The sequence below is a fragment of the Delphinus delphis genome, chromosome 6, assembly GCF_949987515.2.
Source record: "Delphinus delphis chromosome 6, mDelDel1.2, whole genome shotgun sequence".
NCBI classification, from domain to species: domain Eukaryota; kingdom Metazoa; phylum Chordata; class Mammalia; order Artiodactyla; family Delphinidae; genus Delphinus; species Delphinus delphis.
Genome location: NC_082688.1, coordinates 26,012,649 through 26,032,741, shown reverse-complemented (window position 1 = coordinate 26,032,741; position 20,093 = coordinate 26,012,649). Strand labels below are relative to the sequence as shown.

At 41.8% G+C, this 20,093-nt stretch overlaps 1 protein-coding gene and 1 long non-coding RNA gene across 5 annotated transcripts in view; one reads left to right on the top strand and one right to left on the bottom strand.

The window, feature by feature from the left end:
- The window catches only part of ZNF462 (zinc finger protein 462), a 142,163-nt gene extending 125,270 nt beyond the window's left edge, over nucleotides 1-16,893 (top strand). For all 4 annotated transcript variants that reach the window (XM_060014377.1, XM_060014374.1, XM_060014375.1 and 1 more), the window contains 3 exons: nucleotides 8,203-8,335; nucleotides 12,931-13,054; nucleotides 14,151-16,893. In XM_060014377.1, the coding sequence (XP_059870360.1) occupies nucleotides 8,203-8,335; nucleotides 12,931-13,054; nucleotides 14,151-14,358 (465 nt within the window). In that variant the 3' untranslated portion in view covers nucleotides 14,359-16,893. The remainder of the gene's footprint in view (nucleotides 1-8,202; nucleotides 8,336-12,930; nucleotides 13,055-14,150) is intronic.
- LOC132427181 (uncharacterized) overlaps nucleotides 10,068-20,093 on the bottom strand; it is a 230,204-nt gene continuing 220,178 nt past the window's right edge. The window contains exons 5-6 of the long non-coding RNA XR_009519816.1: nucleotides 14,124-14,193; nucleotides 10,068-11,080 (exon numbers count right to left, since the gene is read on the bottom strand). This is a non-coding gene — a long non-coding RNA (uncharacterized lncRNA). The remainder of the gene's footprint in view (nucleotides 11,081-14,123; nucleotides 14,194-20,093) is intronic.

Genomic DNA, 20,093 nt, shown 5'->3' with positions numbered 1-20,093 from the left:
CTGGGCCATGAGTCCTTTAAAATCTTTGCAGTACCACACATGGTCAGTTTGTGACTGAGATGGGCACTTCGGATGTAAGAGACAGTTTTTCCATGTTCTCTGCTGTCACTTCTTCTAGAAGTAAAAAGTTCTCTTGGCCTTTCTTTTTAACATGAACATGCACTATTAGGTGATGTGAACATCCTGGTTGGGGGGTCTCTTTTTAAAGGTACAAGTGTTAAGTCAGTAGGAGGGGGACTCTGGAAACATTACGTGGATTTGTCTTCATCACCATCTCCTCCAGTTAATGTTTGCTAAGTAATCTGAAGACGAGGGTGTCCAAATTCATTCTTTCCGTAACAAGCAAGGTTATATCAGTCTTTCCTGCAAGGCTGGGTCTGCCCCCCAGGGCAGTACGAAAATGCATGTGCAACTTGCTTATATTTGTAAATCACATAACACTCCTTCCCTTAGAATAAGACTCGAGTATGGAAATTCTTTCATATGCTAGGGACAGACAGAAACCATTTTGCTGAATGGTTAAAAAGCAACAAACAAAAAGACAGGTGTCGTGGTGAAGCTTGAACACTAAGCATGAGCCTTGAAGGGTTTACAGCATCTCTGCTTCAGTGTTAAGGGGTAAAGTTTTTGCTGGTCTTCGGCAGTTCATCTCATCTCCTTACTGGACAGCTCTTCACACAACTCTGAGTTAGCGGCCTTTACGGGGGACTTTCAATTCCTGGGCATTCACAGATAACTTTCACGAGATGTAAGGATCTGCACATAGTTTTACAGTCTGAGTGATTGTGTGTTTGAACAGTCTACCCTTTAAAAACTTGGATGGCTTCTTTTGCCTTCAGAAGGCTCTAAGGAGCCAGGTTCTAGAACTCAAACTCAGCCTTGCTGTCTTTCTCCCTCTGTTGTGGGCTTTTGTGAAACAAGGTGATAAACTGCTTCTCATCTCTAAAGAAGAAAGTGAATGTCCCTCCATATGTCCTCTGTCTCATTAAGAAGTTGGTCGGATACCCACCAGTTTCGAGATCCAGAAAGTAATCACTACAAGTATGATCATTTTAGAAGCAAACTTAGAAATATGTTGGAACTTTAATATAAAATCTGTATACCATTTGACTTTGACCCTGTAATTTCATGTCTGAGTATTTAGCCTATAAAATTAAAACTAAATATAAAAGAAAGGTTTATATACAATAAGGCTTATTACTGCATTCTTTTCTATTTTTAATTAAAAAATTTTTTAAAAATTTATTTTAAATTGGAGTATAGTTGAATTACAATGTTGTGTTAGTTTCAGGTGTGTAGCAAAGTGATTCAGTTATATATGTACATATATCCATTCTTTTTCAGATTCTTTTCCCATATAGGTTATTATAGAGTTCTGTGTGCTATACAGTATGTCATTGTTGATTATCTGTTTTATATATAGTAGTGTGTATATGTTAATCCCAAACTCCTAATTCATCCCTCCCCCCACCTTTTCCCTTTGGTAACCATAAGTGTGTTTTCAAAATCTGTGAGTCTATTTCTGTTTTGTAAATAAGTTCATTTGTATCATTTTCTAGATTCCACATGTAAGTGATGTCATATGACATTTGTCTTTCTCTGTTTTACTTACTTCACTTAGTACGATAATCTCTCGGTCCGTCCATGTTGCTGCAATTGGCATTATTTCATTCTTTTTTATGGCTGAGTAATATTCCATTTTGTGTGTGTGTGTGTGTGTGTGTGTGTGTGTGTGTGTACACACATACCACATCTTTTAATTAATTAATTAATTTATTTATTTAGGCTCCGCTGAGTCTTAGTTGCTGTACACAGGATCTTCGTTGCAGCATGTGGGATCTTTAGTTGAGGCATGCGGGCTTCTTAGTTGCGGCACGTGGACTCTTAGTTGTGGCATGCATGCGGTATCTAGTTCCCTGACCAGGGATCAAACCTGGGCCCCCTGCATTGGGAGCACTGAGTTTTACCCACTGGCCCACCAGGGAAGTCCCTATACCACATCTTCTTTATCCATTCATCTGTCGTTGGACATCTAGATTGTTTCCATGTCTTGGCTATTGTAAATAGTGCTGCAATGAATATTAGGGTGAATGTATCTTTTCGAATTATAGTTTTCTCTGGGTATATGCCCAGGAGTGGGATTGCTGACTCATACAATAGTTCTATTTTTAGTTTTTAAAGGACCCGCCATACTGTTCTCCATAGTGGTTGTACCAGTTTACATTCCTACCAACAGTGTAGGAGGGTTCCCTTTTCTCCACACCCTCTCCAGCATTTATTGTTGGTTATTATATTTATTTAATATAATATTATTATTATATTATTATTTGATTATTTGATGATGGCCATTCTCACTGGTGTGAGGTAATTCGTCATTGTGGCTTTGATTTGCATTTCTCTAATAACTAGTGAATTTGAGTATCTTTTCATGTGTTTTTTGGCCATCTGCATGTCTTCTTTGGAGAAATGTCTATTTAGATCTTCTGCCCATTTTTTGATTGGGTTGTTTGTTTTTTTTTGTTACTGAGCTGCATGAGCTGTTTGTATACTTTGGAGATTAATCCCTTGTCAGTTGCTTCATTTGCAGATATTTTCTCCCATTCTGTGGGTTGTCTTTTTGTTTTGTTTATGGTTTCCTTTGCTGTGCAAAAGCTTTTAAGTTTAATTAGGTCTCATTTGTTTCTGTTTTTATTTTCATTACTCTAGGAGACGGATCCAAAAAGATATTGCTGCGATTTATGTCAAAGTGTGTTCTGCCTGTTTTTTCCTCTAAGAGTTTTACAGTATCCAGTCTTAAATTTTGGTCTTTAATCCATTTTGAGTTTATTTTTTTTGTGTGGTGTTAGAGAATGTTTACATGTAGCTGTGCAGTATTGAAGAGACTGTCTTTTCTCCATCATATGTTCTTGTCTCCTTTGTTGTAGATTAATTGACCATAGGTGTGTGTGTTTATTTCTGAGCTTTCTATCCTGTTCCATTGATCTATATTTCTATTTTTATGCCAGAACAAAAATGTGTTTTGATAACTGTAGCTTTGTACTATAGTTTGAAGTCAGGGAGTGTAATTCTTCCAGCTCCATTTTTCTTTCTCAGGATTGTTTTGGCTATTCAGGTGGGGTCTTTTGTGTTTCCATACAAATTAAAAAAATTTTTTGTTCTAGTTCTGTGCCATTGGTAATTTGATAGGGATTGCACTGAATCTGTAGATTGCCTTGAGTAGTACAGTCATTTTGACAATATTGATTCTTCCAATCCAAGAATGTGGTATATCTTTCCATCTGTTTGTGTCATCTTCAGTTTTTCATCAGTGTCTTATAGTTTTCAGAGTACAGGTCTTTTGTCTCTTTAGGTAGGTTTATTCCTAGGTATTTTATTCTTTTTTGATGTGCTGGTAAGTGAAATTGTTTCCTTAATTTCTTTTTCTGATCTTTCAGAAAAAAGATCTAGTGTATAGATCACTATACACATTTCTAGTGTATAGAAATGCTAGATTTCTGTGTATTAATTTTGTATCCTGAAATTTTACCGAATTCATTGATGAGCTCTAGTAGTTACCGGTAGCATCTTTATGACTTTCTATGTATAGTATCATGTCTTCTGCAAACAGTGACAGTTTTACTTCTCCTTTTCTAATTTGGATTCCTTTTATTTATTTTTCTTCCCTGATTGCCATGGCTAAAACTAAACATGAAAGAAAGGTTTGTATATAATAAGGCTTATTGTTGCATTTTTAATAGTGAAAAGCCAGAAATAACCAAAGGTAGACTCACATGGGAAGAGTCAAGTAAACTATAATATATCTACTTAACGAAGGATTATGTGGTGATTAAAAATGGATGTATAGGGCTTCCCTGGTGGCGCAGTGGTTGAGAGTCCGCCTGCCGATGCAGGGGATACGGGTTCGTGACCCGGTCCAGGAAGATCCCACATGCCATAGAACGGCTGGGCCCGTGAGCCATGGCCGCTGAGCCTGTGCGTCCGGAGCCTGTGCTCCACAATGGGAGAGGCCACAACAGTGAGAGGCCCGCGTACCGCAAAAAAAAAAAAAAAAAAAAAAAAAGGATGTATACAGAGATTGATATTTATGCCGTACCATGCATCGAAAAGCAGCACTGTAAATCACCTGTGAATAGAGAACAGGAATACAGAAATGTAACTACTTGTTCACAGGTATTATGTATAGGTCGTTGGATTTTATTTTTGTTATTTTTTTAATATCTTTATTGGAGTATAATTGCTTTACAGTGGTGTGTTAGTTTCTGCTTTATAACAAAGTGACTCAGTTATACATATACATATGTTCCCATATCTCTTCCCTCTTGGGTCTCCCTCCCTCCCACCCTCCCTATCCCACCCCTCTAGGTAGTCACAAACCACCTAGCTGATATCCCTGTGCTGTGCGGCTACTTCCCACTAGCTATCTATTTTACGTTTGGTAGTGGATATATGTCCATGCCACTCTCTCACTTTGTCACAGCTTACCCTTCCCCCTCCCCATATCCTCAAGTCCATGCTCTAGTAGGTCTGTGTCTTTATTCCCGTCTTACCCCTAGGTTCTTCATGTAGGTCGTTGGATTTTAAATGAGTTTTTTCTGTTTTCTAGTTTTTCTTTGTAAACATTTATAGTACAGAAAAATATGATAAATGAAAATGCAGACACCCAGTATCCAAGAGGTGAGAACCATGCCTGCTCTAATCTGGACACTGCACTGGCCAGTGTAGATCTGGCTGTGAATAAGCTGCAGGGTGTTTGTCTTCATGGAGTCTGCAGTTCTGTTGGGCAGGTGGGCCAGAAACAGTTAATTTCTGAGGGTTTTTTTAATCGCACCATTGTTGATTTACAGTGTTTGTTAGTTTCGGATGTACAGCAAAGTGATTCAGTTCTACATACATATATAGGTTATTACAAGGTATTGAATCTAGTCCCCTCGGCTGTACAGTCACTGAGTTATGAAAGGGGAGGGGAGGGTGCTGTGGTAGCCTAGGGCAAGGATATTTAACCTAGGAGGTGTTGAGGGAAGGTCCCCCAGATACAGTGACATTGGAGCGATGCTGGAAGGCTGAGGAGACGACACACCATGTGAGCGAGGCAGGCTTGAGAGAATTTCACACAGAGGACATAGCCTCTGCGGAGAGAGGCACAAAGTCAAGAGCTTGGCCTGTTCCAGAGACCTCAATAAGCTCAGGGTGGTGGGAGCAAAGGGCAGTCAGTGTGAGGGCAGGGTGGGCCAGGGGGTAAGATGATAGTCGGGGGGACATGTAAAGCCCAGTAAGAAATTGGGGTTTCATCCTCAGGGCAAGTGGAGTTTGACATGAGCAGATATAATTTTTTTAAAAAAAATCACTCAGTCAGACCACCCTGGAGGTTAGATGCAAGAGGTGGTGAGAATGGACGCTGGGAAGTCGGCAGGGAGGGAGGGAAGGGGCTTGCACTAATACAGGAAAGAGACGGTGGCTCAGAAGTGCAGCAAGGAATCTTCCTTTTGTATGAAGATTAACCCTGGATTGCTGGTTTCGAGATTTAAAGTATAGTAAGAACTCAACCCTATAAAGAGTTTTTAATTTAAAATCCTCTAATTACATAGCAAAATTTTTCATTTTTATTTTTAAACAAAGATTTTAGAAATCTTCAGGACAGATAAATCCTCGGTGAGCCCCGGGTGAACGTTATACCATGAAAATGTCATGTACTCATAAAATTGTGCAGAATCCAAAATGCTAACAGTTTTCCTGTAAAAGGAAAAGAAACAGGAAGGAGGAAAAGAAAAAATAACATTTGGTTTGGTGACAGATCTCCTTCTGTCACTGTGAGTTCCTTGATAGGCACAGGGCCTGGCATACAGCAGGGCCCCTGGGAGTCCTGAATGAATGAATGAATGCAAACTACTGGATTAAAGATGTTTGAGGATTGTTTTTTGGCCTTTCTTGGTTTCGTTTCTTTTTGTTTGCTGGCAATGCCCACCTCTCCTGCCCCTTCTACATGCTTATAGTTGCCCTGGCTGAAGCGGGGAGAAAGCTATTGGAAAAGGCTGCCTTTTAAAGTACTGATCATTTCAAAATATTGTTTCTTTGCATATTTTGAAATTAGGCCAGTTGGAATCTTGCCTCCTTTTCCTGAAAAAAACTGGCAACCCAGAAAACTTTTATTCACATATTTGTCATAAATGCTATTTGATTAAAATGTAGACTTTGTGGTGAAACATAACTTCATAAATATGCACTTACCACACTTACATGTGCTTCCAAAAGCCAAAATCGGAAAAGGCCACATTCCCAGAAGGGGAAGGAAACCACAATTTGGTGAACTGTTTATTGTGTTTCGGATACTATGCTGGCCCCCTTTTACAAACAAGGACACTTATGTTCAGTAATTTGCCCGGAGTCTCATGGTTCACGGCGAACCCGAAACTTGCGCTCAGGTCTGTGTTATAAATTTTTAAAAATCTGCATAGGTTGGTAGGAGTGAGGATAGTAAATAGATAAAGCCCTAATTGGGAAGGTACTTTGTTCAGAAGTCCTTTGCCGGCTGATACCGTGAACTCAGAGAGGAAGAAAGATTCCAACTTGACTTCCTCCTCTTCGCCTTAGGCTATTCGTTTTTAAAACTTTTCTTCATGAGCAGAACAGGAATTCGCCTTCTCTGAGGGTTTAGTGCTGAGAGGGACGAAGAGGTCTTTTCCACCCTCATGCTGAGTTGTTTTCCAAGTCAACTGATTTCATGGATTTCATTCAGTGGGTTGTTTCTCTTGCTTTAAGAGAGCTTTCATCCCGAGGGTTCTTGCTCCTTTTCAACGCGGCCGACCCCCAACATGATGTGATGGGGGCGGTGTTAAGCTTTTTCACAGCACTGTCTGTTGGCCCTGATGCTCTGAGGCTCTTTCTCTCGCATTTGTCACAGTTGATGATGATGTTTCCATCTGCCAGGCATATGGAATTGGTGGTGCTCAGCACATCTTTGTTCCAGGCTGGTCCCAGGGAATATTTTGGAACTGTCTTGTAAATTCTCCCTGTCCTCTCCTGCGCCCTCATTACTCTCTCTCTCTCCTGTAGCAGCTATGGAAATCTGCCTTGGAGTCTCAGTAATGAAGTCTGTCTTCCCTCCTCAACTAAACTCTGAGCCTCTGGAGGCTAGAACCGGGTCTTATTTATCTCCATGGGCCCCTTCCCTGGTCCCCACGGGGGAAGCACGGAACCCATCACTGTATTGGTTTGAGTCGTTTTGTTGGCTAGACTCCTGTGCTGTCGTTGCTGGTAATTCTACACATGCAACTGAAGAAGTTCTGAAAATAGATTAATTGAAGAGGTTGCATCTTGTACTACCATTGACATGAGAACCCCAAACAGAATGTCCTTACAGAGTTTTCTCAGGGTGGATTTTTATTTCTCTTGGATGATATTTTGAAGACAGTTTGGATTCCCACATTATCCTAACCACGTTTTATGTAAACAAAAATCAGCCATAGTTAACACTTTAAAAGGGTTTTTAGGGATTTGTCATCCAGATTTTTCTCAGATAATCCCCAGCTGTGATGAATAGGCTGTGGTCAGCTTCAGAAACAGTAGTAACACTAAACAGTACCAATATTATTGTCTTACATCTAAACCAGAGTTAGGAATCGAATAGCTGTCGTTTGGTCAAAGCTAGGACAGCCCATAGCCCTCCAGCTTGATAGGCTCATGGTGGAAATGTTGTGACTGCTAGTCTTCAAGTTACTTACAGTCACTTCACCTCCAGAAACATAACTTCATAAATATGCGTGTATGACACTTCTAATACATGTTTCCAAAAGCCAAAATCAGAAAAGGCCACATTCCCAGAAGGGGGAAGGAAACCACAATTTGGGTAGTTTACAGAAGGTACATCCTTGGATTCAACTCCAGAAATGTTTAGTGGACACCTGTTCTACACCCCGGGCTTCACGATGCTTTTGATTTTCTGCTGACGGTAGCTCACGCTTCTTACTGAATTTGGTAAGGAAGGTCCGGTGTTGACACTTCCAGTGAAAATGAATGTGGAAGTAAACGGCAGGTACACCTCTGAGAGAGTCAGCGTGAAGAAAGGACCTCTTAGGCACTGGGGTTATCTGGTCCTGGCTCTAAAAGCACACCCACAGGAAAATGACGGCGGGAAGTTCTGTCCTCCGGGGAGAACCGCATTCAGCTGCGGTTTGTGATTCCACTGTCTGTTTGGGTCTGTTTCAGGTAAGCCGTAACTTTGAGCTGGTTGGACGAGTTAACTTGGATCAGCTGGAACAGATGAAGGAGAAGATGGAGAGCTCCAGCAGTGACGAGGAGGACAAGGAAGAAGAAATGAACAGCAAGGCTGACGGCAGAGGTAGGTCCCTCCCCTGCCCCCTGAGCCCCAGCTGGCACCCAGCCCGGCTGTGCTGAGATACAAGGGGAGGCAGAAGGTTGTTGTAGGGGCAACAGAAGGAATGGACTGACTTAAGAAACACACCAGGGGCTGTGTCCTGTAAACTAGTACCAGCTCTAGAAACTCCCAGGAAGTACATTCGGTAAAAAAATACGTGGCGATGATTGGTTTTTTATTCAGGAAAACTGGTATCTTGGGAATCTGCAGAATAAGGACAGACAGCAAGATGGATGGTCCTGTAAATAAGCTACTGAGGAATGTAAATGAGCTTCCAATTGAACACTTATTTCAAATTGCTCCTGCTGGGCTGGGGGGAGCTGCAGGGGGCTTGAGTTCTCTCCATGTGTGCTGCACGGTCCTCCTCTTACCCCCTTGCTACTGCTTTTGCTTTGTAAAGAGAGAGAGAGACCAGGGGCTTTTATTCCGCTGTGTTTACAGGGAAAGGTTTTGTGGTATTTTTGTATGAGTTTCTGTGAGTCTATCATTATTTTCAAAGTGAAGTTTTTCAAAGTATATTTAGTTGTAGACATACGTTTACATGATCTAGAGTTGGTATTCTATATTGCTCAACATAGAATCTTGTGGAAAACCCAAGACTCTACGTAAAGGATATAGGTTGGGATATCTTACTTTAGTTATTGCAGATTTATCAAAAGCACATGGATAACCTAGACCTGAGAAATAAATGTGATAGACATCATCGCAGTGATGAGAAGAATGGTGTTAGTTGCCATTACTGAGCATCCTGATGTGCCAGGCCCAGCGCTCGTGGGTTTTATACCTTTTATCCTTAACGTTCCATAACGTTAGAGGCTCTGTAGTTGGTCTGCCTGGATTTGGCTCCCAGTCGCGCTACTTGTTGGTTATATGACTTTGGGTAAATTATTTTATCTCTTTATGCATTCATCATCCTAATAATAACAGTGTCACTTCCTAGGGTTGCGTAAATCTTAAATGAGATAGCACACAAACGTTAGTCCTAGAACATAGTAACCAGCTAATAATAATGATAAAACCCTGCAATGTAGATGGTATTATTGCCATTTTTACAAATGGGGAAACAAAGGCCTGGGATACTTAAGAGCTTGTTCAAAGTTTAAAAAAAAAAAACCACTGGAGGTTGAGTCTAAGTCTTCTGGCTCCAAAGGCAAAACGTCTTTTACACTACACACCATCTCCCCTACCCTTTGGACAGCGGGGTGATCCTCATTGAAGGGAACCTGCCCCTGAATTCTGTCAGTCCAGTGGCCCTTAGGGCCTCACTCTAAGGGGCACTTTTGCGGAATTTCTTGGCTTTTCTTGCTTGGTCAGTCTGCAAGCCTAAGAAAGCCGACTTGGTGGCCGTTCCCCCTGCGGTTCTCCCTGTTCTTCTTCCTGACTTGCCCTGACTTCCAGCCCCATCCCCTTGCCCACCATCTTTTACCTCTGCCGTAGTAGGAGACCACAGGTTTGCTGAGTGGGGATCCAGTTTGGCTCCTGAACCCCCGTGCCCGCGGGAAATGGATAAATAGAACACCCACGCCATATAGACTGATTGCCCTTGTCATGTTACAACTTTTATTAGGAGGGGCTGCAGTAATCTGTTTCTTACAAGGAAAATGGCTGTGATCTGAGAAGCATGGTTTTTAAATTTTCTTTTCCTTTATTTATTTTTTTTTAGCATTTCACAAATATGTTCTTAGTGATGAATTCTTTAGCGTCTGTGCACTGTTTCCAGAGTTCTCTGGAAGAGGATGCTTGTGACAGAGGGTACACAGGCTCCTTTTCTTCATGGTGCTCTGTGCCCTACCGTTCCTCTCCAGGAAATGAATTAGTCCTCGTTGGGTACCATGACGTTTTAATCTCTAGAGCCGAGCACACATGATTTTACAGGTTGTAAGTACTGCAGAGGCAAGAACCCCCTTTAGTCCTCCCCTCCCCTGTGACGCCTCTAAACTAAATGGCAGTTGGCTGTGAGAGCACCAAGCACGTTCCCTTGCCCAGCCTGGCCGCCCCCTCGCATGGGCACTGTGGCATCAGACCAGCTCTGTTTGCCTGGAAAGAACTTCATGGTATCTGATCGCCTGTCCCTGGGAAGTTTAGCATCCACATTCATGAGCCTTAACAGCATGGGGGAAAAAATCTTGGGGTGGAGAAGCCTGTATTCCTCTCTCAGCGGGTGGGGGAATTACGTGAGTCACTGCTAGTAACGTTAATGGGAATTACCAGCCAAAACCTTCCCGTACCCCTCGACCGATCCTTGAAAGAACAGCCTCCTTTGTTTCGTTGCCTTTGAATCAATTTTCCACCATCAGGTGTATTCTTGCCAACCAGAAGAACCGGCACACAATAGCCTCGGGGCGTTTTTGCCAGACGTCCTGTCTTCCAGGAGTGGAGAGGGGAGGTGGCTTTAGCGCAGCTCTCGGGCTAATGGAGAGCCATTTGGTGTGTGACAGGTAATGACTGGCCTCCTCCTTTGAGGATGAAACAGCATGAGCCCTCGGAAAGAATAGGTGGCTGGTTTCATGTTGCCTAAGGGTAAGCGAGTGCGTGTGCCAGGGGCAGGCCCCGCGTTGGCAGTGTGGGTGCTCATCGGGCGCTCAGTCGGGGGGCTCACATCCTTGGAGCCACCCCGTTCCCAGCGTCCTTTCCCAGCACGAGAACCAGGGAGGGGACTGACTGTGGCCACATTGCAGGTCCTGCCTCAGAAGGCAGCTCAGAGGGAATCTGAAAGAGGAGAAACCAGGCGTGAAGAAATCAACATGAACCCAAGCAGGACCCTCCCCACCCCCTCTCATTATGCAGCTGGGAGGAGTTAGGAAGGCATTCTGCTGATTTCTTGCCCAAGATAATCCCTGCTAAGGAATTAATGCGCAGGGCAGATGGTGCTGTCTCATTTCCAATGAAAAGAATCAAGGAAGGTAGTCTGTGCAATTATTTTTAATGGCTTGTGTGGTGATCTTCTTAATTTGTGAGAAAATGTTTCATCTTTTGTTAAAACTGGCCCCATTCACAGAGCTTTTTGTGCTGAAGGTGAAGGCAGCGTAGAGACACCTAGCCTGTTAACGTCATCCTGAGGATTTTTATCAGACGGAGTGTTTCAACCAGGAGCCATCCTCCTGTAACATCTTGTAGGTACAGACACACAGCGATCAGATACGCAGAGATGATCAACACGTCCCCGTGTGCTGCCCTCACTGCAGCGTGGCTGCAGAGCCGTCTAGGTCCTGCTATTTATTATGCACGTAAAGATCTGGCCCTCTGTGGTATGATCAAAGACGTGTGGGCTTGGGGCTCAGGATAGCACAAAGGCCATATAAGCTCTCGTCTTTGAGTTTGCCAGGAGGCGTGGCCTCTAAACAATTAGCCAGCCAGTCCACGTTTATCAGACCACTCACGTGTGCCCAGGGCCGTGGAGGAAATAAAACGACAGTCAACATTTGATGTTAACAACAGAGCTATCCAGAAACGTGTGCATATCCCCATGTTCAAGAATACACCAATTGGACTTCTCCGGTGGCTCAGCGGTTAAGAATCCACCTGCCAACGCACGGACACGGGTTCAAGCCCTGGTCTGGGAAGATCCCACATGCCACGGAGCAACTAAGCCCGTGCACCACAACTACTGAGACTGTCCTCTAGAGCCCGCAAGCCACAACTACTGAAGCCCGTGCGCCACAACTACTGAAGCCCATACGCCTAGAGCCCATGCTCCGCAACAAGAGAAGCGACCGCAATGAGAAGCCCGCACACTGCAACGAAGAGTAGCCCCTGCTCGCCACAACTAGAGAAAGCCTGCATGCGGCAACAAAGACCCAACACAGCCCTTCCCCCCCCAAAAAAAAAAAAAAAAAAATATATATATATATATATATACACACACACACACATACCGATTGAGGCATAGATGCCGGGCAGCTGGCCAGGAGCCCTTACTAGCTGAGGACACGCTTTCACATTCCAGACTCCCTGATGCCCGGGACTCACTCCTGCTAGGTTCTTTGCTTACAGATCTCATTCAGTGCTCACAGTCACCCTGGGAGGTGTTGATTCTGATATCCATGGCAGATGACCACCAGTCGTGAGTCCTCGGCCTTCCTTGGGATGTGTCGAAGCCTCGAGGTCTTACCACGCTTTTCCTGATCTGGTGCTTTTTTAGTGAGTGGAGATAAACTTGTGTCAAATAGAAAATGAATACATGCTAAACTTGAGGCACTGATACAGAGCATCACAGAAGGGAGAGATTTGATAGGGAAAAAAATGCTCAGATGCCATTGGAATGAACAGAATGGGTTCTTCAGGCAAGACAGACCCAGGTTATTTGTGATGGAAGCAACTGGGAGGTGAGGAGAAGTGAGGACACCTGGGGCTCGGGAACCACAGGAACAGTTCTTGAGAGAGTTTCAAGAAATATCCTTTGGTGAAAAGCCAGTAGGAGAAAGAGTAAGGAATCTGGAAATTGGTTTCACTGAATGGCTTTGGGACGGAAGGTAGGAGACGAGGTTTCCTAATGGATGTTGACTTCTCTTCTGCCCGCTCCCCGGCACACAGGTAACACTTCTGCTTTCTCCTCACAGATCTGATGAGATTTTCTGACCGTGGGGCTGCTATCAACACTGAGAAGCGTTTTCCATGTGAATTTTGCGGACGGGCATTTTCCCAGGGCTCTGAGTGGGAAAGGCACGTGCTGAGACACGGCATGTAAGTCCCATGAAGGCCTTCGCCCATCGTGCGAGGTGGTGGTTTCTCCTGACAGTACATAGACCCCTCTGTGTCACACTTCCGGGCATGGGAGGAGAGGCAGTGGTAACGAACTGGGTCTCTACCTTTCCGCTGGTTTTTAAATGGTCACCCAGACACAAGGCAAAGGAGGAAAGATCATCTTTACGAATGACAGAGCCCGCTCCAGCCCTCGTGTAGAAGTGTAGCGCTCTCTCCAGCCCGTGTCCCTTCAGCTTTCATTAGCATGACGTTCTCTGATAGAGCGTGGACCGGGGTCCAAAGATCTGGCTTCTGTTCCTGCCTCTGTGATGACTCATTCCCTGAGTGGCCTTGAACCTTCCCACGCACCTCTTGGTGCCTTCAATGCTCTGCCTCGGGGACAGAGCCCGCTTCTGCCTGCCTCCCAGGTAGGTGGGAGCATACCTGTAGAGCACTCATAAGATCCTTGAACATGAAATTGTCCCCTAGATAAGGCACTTAGAGCCCAGCAGACGCTGGGAGAACCTAGGAGTTGGTCCTTCCAGCAGAAAATGCCCAGAAACGTGAAGCATCTAAACTTCAGAGACTGTAACTAAGCTCCCCAGGACATGGGTCCCATCTTCAGGTTTTTGCTTTTTGTTGTTTCTATGATTTGTTTCTGGACCTATCCATTAAATCTTTAATACCTGAGTTGCTCGTTTAGTCCGAATAAATATAGCAAATCTCCAAGCTTCTAGGTTCCTCTGATGGGTCTGAGCTTAAGGCAGTTCTTGCTATGACCGCTTATGATTTATATTGTTCCCAGTACAGGAGGGAACATAAAATAATTATGTTGATCTGGAATCAAAGCATGGTATAATCAAAACATAGTATGATAATGGATATTTTTATAGGTTCAACTTTTTGTTAAGATGCCAGAAATATATGGCCTAAGCATAACAGGTAGCAAGGATAAGTCACTCACAGTTCAGTCATACTTGTAAGACCCCAAGGCCTTTTTAGGATCAGAGAAATAAGGACATGAATGTTTTTTGTTTAACTAGAAAAATATATATATATATATACTCACCCTTCACTACCATGAATGTTTTTCCAGGGCGTTGAATGACACCAAGCTGGTGAGCCAAGAAGAAATCCACCTGAAAGATAGCATGGAGGACAGTATTAAGGTGCCCTCTATAGAGGAGAAGGAAGATGACGAAGCAATCGGGATAGACTTTTCCCTAAAGAATGAACCAGTAGCCATCTGTGTAGTAGCTGCTGACAAATCTCTCCTGGAGAATGCAGAGGCCAAAAAAGAATAAGCGTTTGGTGAAATTCTTAATCACCTCTTACTTGAACCGTGATGAAAAAAAGTGGGAGGGCCAGCTTGGGCTGAGAAGGGGGGGACAGAAAAGAAGACAGAACAAAGCTGCTTTTTAGGACTGAACAATCTATTTTCAAAGCACTGGTACCTGTGTGAGTGAGTATGTAAATTAAAGTTATTTAAATGGTTGGAATATGTGGCTCCTTTTCCATCACTACATCTTTCCTTCCGGATCTTCATCGTGGAAGTTTCAGTTGTTGCGGAATACGAAGCACCTCCCTTGCACACGTGTGCGCTATGGTGGTCTTGGACAGTATGTGGAAACAGAAGCTCCGTGACAGTAGAAGACTTCTCTTAGGGGAACAACTTTTTGACGCACAACTTTTGGTGCGTTTTTCTAGTTTTAATACGTTAAGCTTTTTCAAGACCTAACTGCAGCCGCTTTGGGAAAAAACAAACAAAAAAACAAAAAACAAAACAAAAAAACTGCTTTGCATAAAACAGTCACCTGTTTCCTAGTACCTCAAACTTAACCAAGGGAATTCTCTGCATTTGTCAGTACTACCTGTCGTCATTGTGGTTAAATGTAGAGAGAACTGCTGGGCAAGATGGTGAATGGAGAAAAAAAAAAAAGAGTTTTAAAGAAAGGAACACAAATTGTGCTTAAAATCCCCACGTGGGTTTTATTTCTTAAAATACTGTGATTTTTTTAATTATTTTAGTAAAAAACAAAACAAAAAAAAGAAACAGACTTTAATTATTAGATAAATGTTTGTGAATTATCCTTTATTCCAGGTAAGCTGTTTATTAGTGTTCAACTATAATTTAGAATTTGGTAGATTTCATGTGAGCTAATTTTAAGGTGACTGTGGAGTTTTGTTTGCCACACGTTTATCTTCTATCAGTTTGAGTGTTACAAACACAGCACAATTCAGTTTTTCATATAAATTGTTTTTTTTGTGTGTGTTATTGTTGTTTTGATTTGGGGGCAAGGGAGATTTAGTTTTTTGTGAATAGGAACGTTTTTATTTTAAACATGGAAATAACAACTTTTTTTTTTTTTTTTTTTAATTTAACTAAAGAACCAAACTTTTCGGCACAGCTATGCAGCTTGTGGGCCAGACGAGGAAGTCCTCTTCACCCTTTTGTTGCTGTCAAATTTTACACATTATCTGTCTCACACAAATAATTCCTGTTAGGATGGGCTGGCTTTTGTGTGTGATTTTAAATCTGTGTTCTGTTTTTGTTTGCATTGTGTTTTTTGGGGGCGGGGGGATTCTCATTTATTTTGCGGGACAAGGGGATGTGCTCGAATCCCATCCCTTTGGTGAGAGTGTTCACGAAATACTTATATCCTACAAGGAGCCTGGAGAACTACTTTTTTTTTTTCTTTAATCTAGCTGCCAGCTGCTCTGTTTCCCCATATTAGCTTTTTCAGGAGGGAGCAGCTTAGACTAAATCTAAGTCTACATTTATAATACGTTCTGATTGATTGTGAACAAAGGGTTTCGTTCCAAAAAGTAGAACTTTCCTTGAATCTTAGGTTTTAGAAGCCTGTGTGCGTGTGAGCTTGGATGTGTGCGTGAGCATGTGTGTGTGTGTATGTGTGTGAGTCCTTTGGTTTTCATGTTTTGTTTTTTTTTTTTACTTGGAAGGGTTGGGGGAGGGGGGGAGAAAGGGAAGGGGAATTGCTGAGATGACAGTGTCCCACACAGCTTCAAATAAAATCCATGGAAAGATATTGCATTTGTGGAATAAGTGCTTACTTGAAAAGCATGTTGTTCTTTTACTTTCTTGCTGTTAAGAATTTTTATTTGTAGGGCGTTTGTTTTAATTTTTTTTTTTTAGGGATGGGGGCCATCATGTGGAAACCAGAAAAAGGGAAAGTGTGAACTATCTAGACAAAGATTCATTTTGTGTCCATATTTGTTTTTAATTGGCCTCATTTCAAATGTACTAAACAGTTCCATACCTGGATTGGGTGTTTGTAATGGTTACCAAAAAACAAACAAAAAAAAAAAAGAAAAAAAAGAAAGAAAAAAAGAAAAAAAAAAGAAAATATTTGTGACATGCTTTTATCACTACTTTATTTTTCAAATAACATGTAAATATTGTAATCCATTGGATTTTGTTTTGCTAACCTGTTAATAAAAATATGGGACCATTATCCTTTTAACAAGGCTAGAATGTCATTTTTTTTTTTCTTTTTTCAAACATATACCTGATATTTTGTGGCCGCACATTTTGGATGCATTATTATAATTCTGTTGACTGTAATGACATAGAATTTACAACTTTTTTTGTTTAATTTATACAGAGGACATTTTTTTTCAGAGCTTGAGAGAAGAAAATAAATAGCAAAATGATAACCTATTGACTCCAATAAAATCAGTATTTCCCAGTACTTGATAAAAGATAGGGAGATCCTGAGTTCTTGAAGCCAAGGGGTTTAAAAAACAACAAAAAACACACAAGTAGGTTATTCAAAGTTGTTTGCAACATACATTTTGTAATGAAATGTGAGAAATTAATAAAGAATTTTTTTCACATGTGTCTATGTGCATCTGTTGTAAATCATTTACAGATATGACTACAGATATGAAATGTAGAAATTATATAGCATTGCCTTTCAATGCATGTACGTGAGAGATATTTCAAGCCATTAAATCTAAACCGTTACGAAAAACAAAGGTAAATTTAAGGTGAGGTGTGAGCTGGAATTTTAAAATGTTAATATTTCTCCATCAGCTATTTATAACCAACTGGGGGAATTTTATGGAGGGAATGAATGTTTTCCATCAAAAATGTTAAAGTGGTGTGTGAAGCTTCAGAAGGAGGAAATGCCAGTGACTGAACATCATCTGGGAACCCTGAACCCGTGAGCACAGTTATTTTCCTCTAACTGCAAGTCACAGCCACTGCCACAAACTATCTTACTATGCATCCTGCACCGGTAATTACCATCATTAACTTATTCTTTGAGCTACCCTGTTATAAATCAAAGGGAAAATTAATAGTCATGAAACCTGGAAGAAGGGTAAATTAAAATCAACAGCACTGATTTTTTTTGTCTTTTTTTTTTAAACATCTTTATTGGAGTATAATTGCTTTACAATGGTGTGTTCTGCTTTGTTATCAGCTATACATATACATATGTCCCCATATCTCTTCCCTCTGGCATCTCCCTCCCTCCCACCTTCCCTATCCCACCCCTCTAGGTGGTCACAAAGCACCAAGCTGATCTCCCTGTGCTATGCGGCTGCTTCCCACTAGCCATCTATTTTATGTTTGGTAGTGGATATATGTCCATGCCACTCTCTCATTTTGTCACAGCTTACCCTTCCCCCTCCCCATATCCTCAAGCCCATGCTCTAGTAGGTCTGCGTCTTTATTCCTGTCTTACCCCTAGGTTCTTCATGACATTTTTTTTTCTAGATTCCATATATATGTGTTAGCATACGGTATTTGTTTTTCTCTTTCTGACTTACTTCACTCTGTATGACAGTCTCTAGGTCCATCCACCGCACTACAAATAACTCAGTTTCGTTCCTTTTTATGGCTGAGTAATATTCCATTGTATAAATGTGCCACATCTTCTTTATCCGTTCATCTGTTGATGGACACTTAGGTTGCTTCCATGTCCTGGCTATTGTAAATAGAGCTGCAATGGACATTTTGGTACATGACTCTTTTTGAATTATGGTTTTCTCAGGGTATATGCCCAGTAGTGAGATTGCTGGGTCGTATGGTAGTTCTATTTTTTGTTTATTAAGGAACCTCCATACTGTTCTCCATAGTGGCTGTAACAATTTACATTCCCACCAACAGTGCAAGGGTTCCCTTTTCTCTACACCCTTTCCAGCATTTATTGTTTGTACATTTTTTGGTGATGGCCATTCTGACCGGTGTGAGATGATATCTCATTGTAGTTTTGATTTGCGTTTCTCTAATGATTAATGATGTTGAGCATCCTTTCATGTGCCTGTTGGCAATCTGTATATCTTCTTTGGAGAAATGTCTATTTAGGTCTTCCGCCCATTTTTGGATTGGGTTGTTTGTTTTTTTGATGTTGAGCTGCATGAGCTGCTTGTAAATATTGGAGATTAATCCTTTGTCAGTTGCTTCATTTGCAAATATTTTCTCCCATTCTGAGGGTTGTCTTTTTGTCTTGTTTATGGTTTCCTTTGCTGTGCAAAAGCTTTGAAGTTTCATTAGGTCCCATTTGTTTATTTTTGTTTTTATTTCTATTTCTCTAGGAGGTGGGTCAAAAAGGATTTTTTTGTCTTTTAATATGAACTTTTTAGTGATGAATTCAAACTACTTTAGCTTTTTAAAATTATTTGACCAGGCAAGTATTACTGTCAGAAACTAGCTCAAATCAAAATTATCATGTAACCAGTTAAACTTATTGCATTCGAATATTCAATTTCTGCCAATCCATAATCTAATCATTTCAAAATATTTTTTTAAACATCTTTACTGGACTATAATTACAGCACTGATTTTTAAGCTCAAAGCCGATTTATACTGTCTGCCTTCACCAGTGTTAAGAATGGCTTACATCCAGAGCCCATTCTGAAAATTTGATTCTCACACGTCCTTGTTTTTATCTCCTTCACAAAAGAAAGATGTTAAGAGACTTACAGAGTGTATAAAACACAATTAGAGCAAACAAAATTAGGTAAATCAAGACCTAAAGGGAAAATGACTGAATAGCAAAATCATAGTAGAGAATTGGCAAAAATGCATTCCATGAGACCATGCATAAGCTACATACTTGGCTCTGAGCTTGCCGGGAGGCATGGCAAAACAACGGCTCAGTCAAGAATCACATTCTTAGTAACTTTTTATTATTGAATGTTCAAGAGACATTCCACCTTTTCTAGAACTGCAGGTTAAGAAGTTTCTTCTGTGTGTTTTCCTAAAGGAAAGTGATGTAATCGACTTGTCCATTATAAAACATAGCTATTCCTCTCTCATGGCCTCCATCAAATATTTAATGAACAGTGTTTTTATTGCGTTCATGTCTAATCCATACTCCCACTTGGTTTTATGTAGAGGAAGTAGAATATACTGATAAATTAGTCATGGTAGGCGCTGCAACAAGGCAACTCCTTAGCACCATAGAGGTTTAATTCTTCCACAGATTGGCAGTGAGGGTCAGTGGGAATGCCCTTTCATCTAGTGGCTCAGGAATCCAAGCTCCTCCATCTGATGTTGCTGTCATCTTAACACATGAATCCTAGGGTCATTGCTGAGAGCTTGGAGGTGATCTACCCACTCAAATGCCTCATCCAGGAAGTAGCACACATCACTTCGAGTCTTGCTTCATGGGCTAGACCTGGTCATACCATCCCACCAACCCACAAGGGGCTGGAAAGTGTGTGGTCTTGTCTACCAATGTGCCCAGGAAGGACTCATGAGCTGGCAACCTCTACCACAACCAGGAACTTACAGAAGTGTTTCCTTGGAAACAGAAGGGGAGATAGAAACCCTCTATTTAGAAAGCACAGGATGCCGGTCCCATCCCCCATGCACGTCACCAATATTTTTGAGCAAATGTTTGGTGCTAGCCACCAGGTAACAACAAACAGACATGGCTCTTGTCTTCCAAGAGCTCACGAATGGTGAGGACAGATGCAACGTGGGAGAAGTGACTACCCCTGAAGATGCTGGGGCTTGCTGGACCGTCAGGCTCCTGTTGTGAAGGCTTTGCCCCCACCTCTGGGTTGC